Below are 8742 nucleotides of genomic sequence, written 5' to 3' on the forward strand. Positions count from 1 at the left end.
GGCTGAGGGGGCTGGGGAGGCTGAGGAAGCCAGGAAAGTCAAGGAGGCTGGCGAGGTTGAGGAGACTGGGGAGGCTGAGGGGGCCGGGGAGGCTGAGGGGGCTGGGGAGGCTGAGGGGGCTGGGGAGGCTGAGGAAGCCAGGAAAGCCAAGGAGGCTGGCGAGGCTGGGGAGGCTGAGGAGGCCAGGGAACTTGAGGAGGCCAGGGAAGATGAGGAGGTTGGGGAAGCTGATCCAGAAGGCCTAGAGGATGTCAAAGGCCAGAAGGAAGAGCCAACAGCCCAGGACCGTCCAAAGGCTGAGCCTCAGCTGAAGGAGGAGGCAGAGGCTGCAGAGCCCACAGGAAGTGCCCAAGGCGACGCTCACAGCAGCTGGAGCGAGGTGAGGACTCTGGGCAGGGTCCAGGGCCAGAGAGAGCAGAACCTTGAAGCCAGCTCCACAATACTCTGGGTTGCCTTCCCTACAGGCCCTGCTGCCTGGGTCCCGCCTGGATGTCTCTGTCCCACGGAGCCGCGCACTGCTCTCTCGCAGCTCCTCACAGCGCCGCTCCCGGCCCTCTTTCCGTCGGACCCCTGCACGTGGGCAGCACGAGGAGACCCCCAGCCCGCCACCTGAGGCAGAACTCCCAGCCCCCCAGCAGAGACATCTCCAGTTAGAAGAGCCCCCGGAACCAAGCCCTCCAAGGCCTGAAGGGACCCCGGTGCCAGCCAGGAGAAGGCCCCTGGGACATGGGTAGGCACAGGGTGAGGTGACTGGCCTGGGATAGGGAGGAGGCTGTGGACCTGGGGACCGGTTCCCATGGGCCTGTCTTCCACCTGCAGGTTTGGCCTTGCACATCCTGGCATGATGCAGGAACTGCAAGCCCGACTGGGCCGGCCGAAGCCCCAGTGACCAGGACTGAGGCCTTGAGAGCCAGGCCCTGAGTGACATCAGAAGGCCCTTCCATCAACTCTCTGCAATCTCAGACACTCCTTTCCACCCTCTCGGCCTCCGTTTCTTGGTGTGTTGTTCATGGAGCTAACAAAACCAGATGGTTCTGAGGATCCTGAACTTAGAGGCTGATTGTCCAGTGCGGGCTGGTGGACCTCCTGCCCCACTGGGACCACTTCTCATGGGTCCTGCCCTGATTACCTCCTCAGCCTCCCTCATGTGTCTGGAGGTTTGGAAAGACTTGGAAGAGACCGGGAGCTATCCCCACTGCCCTCCCTTCTCTGAATCCCCCTCTGTCCTCCCCACACCCCTGCAGAGCTGTATTGGTATAACACAGACCTCCAGAGATGGAGTCAGCCCAAGGGGAAGGGGTTTGGAAGGTCTAAGGAACACCACTTGGAATCAAAGGTTGATGGGTAACAGACCAGCTGCCTTGGGCCTCAGAAATGGTAGCTCAGCCTCAGAACCATACTGGTTACTATGGCAACCACTAGCTGAGCCACCTGGCATGGGGGAACAGAGAAGGGTCTGGGGTAGCCAGAGGCTTCAGATTGCATTCCAGGCTTTTCTGCCCTTTGGGTCCTTTCTCTGAGAAGAAGTTGAGGCCGAGAAAGGAACAAGAGTGCTTTATTAGGCACCCAGCACAGTGGTCCAGACTGAGGAGGACCAATAGGCACTGAAACAATAAATAAACTATCCTCTCCTTAAACAATAAATAAATATCCAAGAAATAAATATCTGTCAAGGATTGGAGGGGCTTTAAGTTACTGGGTGTGGTTTAGGGCTGGAGCTGGTGGAAACCTGCCTTGTCTAAGGCAAGTGAGCCGGAGCCTATCCTGTTGGTGGGAACTCTAGTCCCAGAGGGTGAGGGTGAGGGTGAGGGTGAGGGTGAGGGGAGACTCCGTCAGGGCTGGGAGCCGGATAGCGGGAACCCCAAGGCTTGGCTGGATTCCCAGCCTGGGAGAGCAGCAGCAAGTCCCGCATGGCCCGAGACAAGACAAGCTCCAAGGAGCGCAGTGACTGGTAGATGTGGAGGAGCTGGGGCCAGGACGCCTGGGCCGACATCTGTGAGAGGCTGCCCAGGGCCCCAGGGAGCAGCCCCTTCCCCTCCTTCTCCTCCTCCTCCTCCTCAGGGAGGTTGAATCCTGCAGCCAGCACCTGTTAGGAGAGGCCCATGGGTCAGAGAATGGCCAGGCTGGGAACCTGAGAGAGTCCTCATTCCTCTTTTGTGCCAAAGAGCTCATAATGACATCAGTGACTATAGGGTCACCTTTTCCTTGGACAACCCCTATTTCAGCTTTTCCAATATGTCATCGTCTCATGTGTTCTGCCTGACTTTTTGGTCAAGAGAATGGAAGTCATGGACCAAGATGATACTCATGGGGCTCGGCCACTCCTCCAAGATGGCCTTGGGGATCTGTGGTTCAGGAAGTTCCTCTTTGCTTTTAAAGATTGTCTCAGGATCAGAAACAGGCAGAGAGATGACATGGCTGGTTTTGATTCTGCTTGCATTTTCTATTCTTCGCTTAAGGGTAAGATTCCTATTTCCCTTTGAAATGTTCAGGAGCCAGGTGATGTCAGAGGAAGAGAGAAGAAACCAACTTGACAAGCCTGCTGATGGAGCATCTCCCCGCAGACTCGCCCAATCTGTGGGCAGGGCTGTTTTAAAAAGGGAGCCAATGAGCCTCACTTTTGTGTGCTGGTATCCGGGGTTGAGCAGGGTGAGTGGGCACTCTACCTGGAAGTGAAGATGCTGTTGCAGATCCCGGACATCTAGACTTATGGCCCTCAGCTGCATCCTTTCTGAGCTGGTCCAGCCCTTCTGGCTCCCCAGCCCTCCCAGCAGGGCGTGGAAGGGGCGAAGTGTCATGGAAAGGAAGTAGAGTCGTTCCGGATCCTATTGAAAAGAAGCAGAGGGGGTCAAGAAAGGCCCCAAGGCCAAAGATGACACACTTCAAACCCAAACCCATCAAGGTCTGGGTCCCGTTATCATCTCAACTTTAACCCCCATTCCATTCCTGTTCCCATCCCTACCCCATCCTCGTATCTATTCTCATCCTCAACCTTGTCTCCATCCCCATTCCTTTCCATGTTCATCACCATTTCCATCTCTATCCCATCTCTACTGTCTTTGATCTCCATCTCATCTCTATTCCCAACCTTATCTTCAGCCCAATCCCAGACTTGTCTCTAATCCCAACCCCGTCTCCATCCCCATCCCCAAATCTGCAACTCCATTCCACTTGCATCTCCAGGTTTTTTCCACCCTCTTTCCAGCTCTATCTCCAACCCCATTCCAGGCGCATTTCCACCATCCCCACCCATCTCCAGTCTCTCACTTGTTTTCATCGTGCCTCCACCCTCTTTCCCATCCCTAATCCCAACTGCAGAGCTCCTCCATATGACCAGTCTCATTCTCACCATCTTCCCACCCCATCTCCAACCCTATTCTAGTCCTATCCCCACAAGCTATCCCCATCCCTTCTCCACTGTCCCTCAATTTTACCTTCATCTCCAATCTTCTTCCCATCTTCACCTCCTCTCATGCCTACTGTCACTCTCTCACCCTCTCACTTACTTCGTTTCTTTATTGCATCCTATTCCAGTTTCTTTATGTCCAGTGACATACTCAACCTTATCCAGAATCATTTCCAGCTCCACCTTCAATTTTGCAGTCCTAGCCTCACTGGCAGCTCCCATCCCACACCCCACCAGCCCTTACTCACAGAGAGGTGGCGCCAGGCCCCAAAGGTCAGGGAAACGTTGGGGAGCTGCTCTCCCAGGGGCAGAAGGTCCAGGTTCACTCCAGGCAAATGACATTCGGCCTGTGGGGCAAAGTCTGTTAGTGGGGGCCAGAGCAGGTTTGAGGTCTGCCCATGCCCAGAGCCAGCTGCCTTAGGGAACTCACAAAGTGGTGGGCCAGGCTCTGGACCTCGGAGAGCAGCTTCCTTGCCAGACGTAGGCTGATGGTGAACTCCCTCTGCAGCTCCTGCAGGCTCAGGGGGTGCCTCCCTGGGGGCCTTGGGAATCCCCAGACACCAGCTCGGGCCAGGAGCAAGGAAAGCAGCAACAGGCTGAGCCCTGGAGAGATGGGGAGAGGGTGGACAAGAGGCGGGGAGTCTTGAGAGAAGGATGAGAAGTGTCCCGAGCATGCATTATGCCAGCACGGTGCAGGTATTCTCACAGGCATCATCTCACTGACCAGTAATGAAAAGCCACCATATGGTACCAGGTGCCATCTCTGTGTGAATGAAAGGAAGGCATCCCTGCCTCCAAGGGGAAACGGCTCTTCAGAGTGCCTACCTTTGCAAGCAGATCACAGGCTGGATTTTGACTCCCATTAACTCCTTTGGCCAAGCGCCATTTTCAGCAAACTACCTGCATAACTCTATGTGGCAACCTGGGTGCTGCTATTCTCCCTATTTTGCAGATGAGGAAAGTAAGGCTTACTAGGTTAACTGGCCCAAGGTGATATAACCAGTGGGTGGAGAGCTGGGACTGGATTCCAGATCTGTCCCCCCAGGGACCTCAGAGGAGGCAGCCACCTGCCCCTAGAGTGGCCACATTCTGTTCTGCCAAGGATTTCTTGGGCTCAGCCAGGTGGCTCTAATGGCTTGAATTGGCCAGTAGGGCCCCAGGCGTAGGCTGGAAATGCTGGAGGCTCTCTCCTAGGGAGTGAAAAGGACTGGTTGGTTCAGTCTCCACCAAGGCAGGTGAGTCACTCTGCAGAGTGACCTGCCTGGGGCAAACCAGATCCTCATCTGCACTGTGGGGGACAGGAGGAGAAGGTCTGTCAGGAGGGGAGTAGGGCCTAGAATGGGGGGGACAGGACCTCTGTTTCTCATCCTTGGTCCTTTCCTTGAGCAAGTCAAACTCCCATCTTTAATAGCCAGGAGTCACATGGCTGGTTTCTGAGGATGTCTCCTGCCCTGTGTTTCTTGGACAGAAGGAAGAGTGACCATGGGGTGGAAGCTCAGGGAAGAAGGCTGTGATCAGCGGTTTCTCTCACAGGGAAAGGAAATCTAGTAATCGCTGGAGTTACACAATTCTCCTCGAAACACAAACCAAAACTGGCCCCCAGTCCTCCCCGCTCTCCCTCTTCTCCACGCCTCTTCCCTCTCCATTCTCAGCCCCCAACCCCTGGGCTCTGCTTCTCCAATGTCCTTTCCACGAAGGTTAAAGGGAGCCAATATGGACTCCTGCTTCCCCATGAGCTTCCACAGGTAGTGATCCTCTGGCGTCCTAAAGACTCAAGACAGAATAGGGTTCTTCCTAATTCTTTGGAGGGGACAGAGTGGATGCTCCCAGCCCCAGGTGGATACTGTCCATCCAAAATTGAGTTGTGCCACCAGCCACTTACTGTTCCTCCCTTCTTGCCTGAGGTCTAGAGCTCCCAGATCCTTCTCCTGGTTCTCCTCATCCACTCTGCACAACAGCCAATTCTGGGTCCTTGGCCCTGGCCTTTGAAGGCTCTGTCTCTACACTTTAGCCCTTGGCCTCTACTTGGCCCTGCCACCTGCTCCTCTGCCCAAGGTCAGGTTCCAGCCTCTGAGTCCTTCAGTCACCAACTGCAGTCTAGACCTCCTTCCAAGCTTCAAGGTTAAGACCCCTTACCCAGTCAGACTGCTGAGTCCTTGGCCAGATCCCCTCACTCATGCCAAATCCTCCTATTGTTCTTCCTCTAGCCAGCCCCAATTCTGTCTCAGACAGTTGCCTGGCCCCTGCTCATTCACTCCAATCAAACTCTTCATCCATCTCCCCAGTTCTGGTGAAACTGCCTGCCCCACCCTCCCCATTCCAGTCAAATTGTCCCATCTTCTGCCCAGCCCTTGCCAAACCACCTATCCCTCTGACCCAGGGACCCTGCCCAACTCATGCCAGTCTAAGCTTTCCATCTCTGCCTAGCCTAGACACACTACCCATTTCTGTGCCCAGGACCCCCACTTCATTCATCCCAGCCAAACTGTCCCATTCTCTGCCCAGCCCTGGCCAAACCTCCCACCTGTCTACCCCAGGCAGCCCTCCCCATTGATGCCAGCCAAGGCTTCCCTTCTTCCAACCAGCTGTATCCTTAGTCTTGTTCTTTAGCCCTTGACCCCCATCTACCCCAGCCAAGCTCTCCATCCTCTGCCCAGTCTCAACCAAGCCTGCCCCTCTGCCCCCTGCCCTGGTCTTAAACTCACGCCAGCCAAGGTCTCCTGTCATCTGGCCCATGTCGGGGCCCAGCCTCTTTGGCCAGCCATCTCCTGGGTGGGAGAGTCTTATACTGGGGGCTCTGCCCGGTTTCACTTTCCCTCAGTGCTTGTACTTTCAGCTTTGCATGTTCACTGTCTTCCCTCCTCACCACCCCTTGCTGAAATGGGGAAATGTAATTTCCCTTCCCAGAGGGGGTGGGAGAGCAGGTGGGGGGCTGGCGGGAAGTGGGGGTTCTGGGCAATCCAAATTCCTGCCACCTGCTAAGCTCCCAGGTCCAGCCCTCACCTCACTTCCCTGCTCTCTTGAGTGAGCCACCCCATCTCTATTCACTAAACCAAAACCAAACTAAACTCACTGCCATCAAGTCAATTCCAAGTCAAAGTGACCCCTCCTTGAATTTCTGAGGTGGTATCTCTGTGGAAGTAGATTGCCCAGTCTTCCTTCCCCAGAGTGGCTGGTGGGTTTGAACCACCAGCCTTCTGGTTAGCAGTCAAATGCCTTAGGCACTATGCCACCAGAGCTCCCTCTCCACTCACTGATAGGTCCCAAAGACTTGAACCCTGCCTTGCCTCTCTGCTCTGTCACCATCAACCTAGGGCCATCACTAGGCAATATTCTTTCCAAAGGTGGATGGCCAGCTAAGGGGACTGCTCACCAAAGGAGACTGTGGGTTTTGAGTCATCCTTATTCTCTTCTGGTTCACCAGATGGCAAGGGCAGGGAGGTACAAGGGAAGTCAGGGCTCAGTGGGTGGTTGGGATGGGGTTTTGTGTGAGTCAAGACTCATTCTCATGGCATTAGGCTTGACAGAGCTCAATGTATAATTAGGGTCAGGGTTGAATGAGGCCAGGTCCAAGGTCACGTCTGGGAGTAGGCCTGGGGTCCATCTAGGGCTAAGGTCTGGGTTCAGTCTTTGACCATGGTGAGACCTAGGATTAAAGTGCAGTCTATAACTTGGGTCAGGGCTGGGTTTGGAGATTAGTCTGGGGCCAACATCTTGGCTTTGTTTGGGGTCAGAGCTATCAATGACCTGCGAGGTTGGCTATAGCAAGTCAGGGTTGGGTTTAGAGCTCAGTCCAGATCAGGGACAGGGCTTTGTCTTTGGCCAAGATTCTGACAGGACTCAAATTTGGGCTGGGATAAATGCTCAGCTGATGATCAGGGTCAGGGCTCAGCCTGTGGCCAGATTTGGGTTGTGTGAGGTCAGAATCAGGGATTGGGTTAGACTCAGAATAACCCCACAGAGCCAATGATCTAAGCTTCTACTTTGTAGAGAACCCTGTCAGAGCTAGGTTGCATCAACCCCAAAACTCTCTTCCAGCACAGCCCCACCCTGGATTTCCCATCTTCAGGGAGAGGATGGGGGTTTCTTGGTCTTCCCCGAGCTCCACTCAACTGCTTTCCTTTTGTGACCTATGGGGTTTCCCTGTTGGATCCCTTCTGTGATACAGAAACTAAGGGGGCTTCCCCTTCTTATACCCCATCCCCCAGCCCTGCCAGGGCACTGCCCATCAGGCCTGTCTGGGATCAACTGCCAGGGAAGTACCAATATCTGCCCAGGGAACCGTTTCAGAGAGCTGTGGGAGGAGGAAGTGGAGAGGGGGAGAGGCTGGCCCAGGCCAGCTGCCGTGCAGCACCTCCCAGTGGTGGCTGCTCATTCGCCCACGTCTCATGCAGCTGTGATTTCCCTCTGGGGGTCCCGTACACCCTGAGGACACACAGAGGTCCTGGCTGATCTTTCTCACAACCCAAGTCTTGTATCTTGGAAGCAGGGTTGGGTTGGGTCCTCACTTCAGCTATGCTCTGCACAGCCACTCCTAACACTTTGCTGTCATCTGGAACTGTTGCATGTCTCAATCTCAGACTTCAAGACCTCTCGCTCTCCGGCCAGAAGCTCCTGGCCCTGCAGCTTCACTTAACTGTCCTCCCCTCCCATCTTCTCCTAGGGCTACTGAGGCCTCCTGCCTCTTGCTGCTGCTGCAGCTGCTTTCTCAGCCTGGCTGCAGCTGACTCCTCCAGCTTTGCCCCCTCACTCCCACCCTGTTCCAGCTCTGGCAACTTTTCATTCATTCTTGATTAACGAGCCACGATGAGCCAAAGTGCTTCCTTGGCTTTGCACAAGCTGTTCTCTCTGCCTGGGATTCTCTTACCACTTCCTCTCGAATTCCCTCTCTTCAACCTCCTCTGCACCCACAGCTCTCATCACTGGCTTCCCCCAGAATGGCTCATCCCTTCCACCATAAATCTTGCCTGCAATGTACATTTCCCATCTCCATCTTTTTTACTTTACCCTCACACATACCATTCCAGCCTCACTGGCCTCCTTGCTGCTCCCGGGACATGCCAGGCACATTCCTGCCTCAAGGCCTTTGCACCTGCTATTCCTTCTGCCTAGAATACTCTTCTTCCAGGTATCCACGGGATGCACACTCTCCTTAACATCTTAAATGTCACCCTACCTGATTATTCTACTGAAAAAGCGACCCTGCCACTGGCATTCCCGTGCCTTTCCCTAGATTAATTTCCTTCATACCATTTATATTTTTTAGATATCTAACACCTTTCTAAAAGGGGCTCTGGTGGCAAGGTGGTTAAAGCATTCAGCTGCTAACAAAGGCC

At 54.6% G+C, this 8742-nt stretch overlaps 2 protein-coding genes across 2 annotated transcripts in view; one reads left to right on the forward strand and one right to left on the reverse strand.

The window, feature by feature from the left end:
* Positions 1–889, forward strand: part of APOBR (apolipoprotein B receptor) — a 4549-nt gene extending 3660 nt beyond the window's left edge. Inside the window, exons 3-5 of the mRNA XM_042782233.1 lie at positions 218–379; positions 465–730; positions 820–889. Of these exons, the coding sequence (XP_042638167.1) occupies positions 218–379; positions 465–730; positions 820–889 (498 nt within the window). The remainder of the gene's footprint in view (positions 1–217; positions 380–464; positions 731–819) is intronic.
* Positions 890–1832: 943 nt separating this feature from the next.
* On the reverse strand, positions 1833–6142 carry IL27 (interleukin 27). Its single transcript, XM_007950289.1, is given in 6 exon segments — positions 1833–1873; positions 1876–2086; positions 2667–2825; positions 3655–3753; positions 3837–4009; positions 6112–6142. Coding segments are annotated over 6 exon segments (714 nt in total).
* Positions 6143–8742: the final 2600 nt, after the last annotated feature.

The sequence above is a fragment of the Orycteropus afer genome, unplaced genomic scaffold (genome assembly GCF_000298275.1).
Source record: "Orycteropus afer afer isolate SDZICR_OR568_19922 unplaced genomic scaffold, OryAfe1.0 scaffold00266, whole genome shotgun sequence".
Taxonomy (NCBI): Eukaryota; Metazoa; Chordata; class Mammalia; order Tubulidentata; family Orycteropodidae; genus Orycteropus; species Orycteropus afer.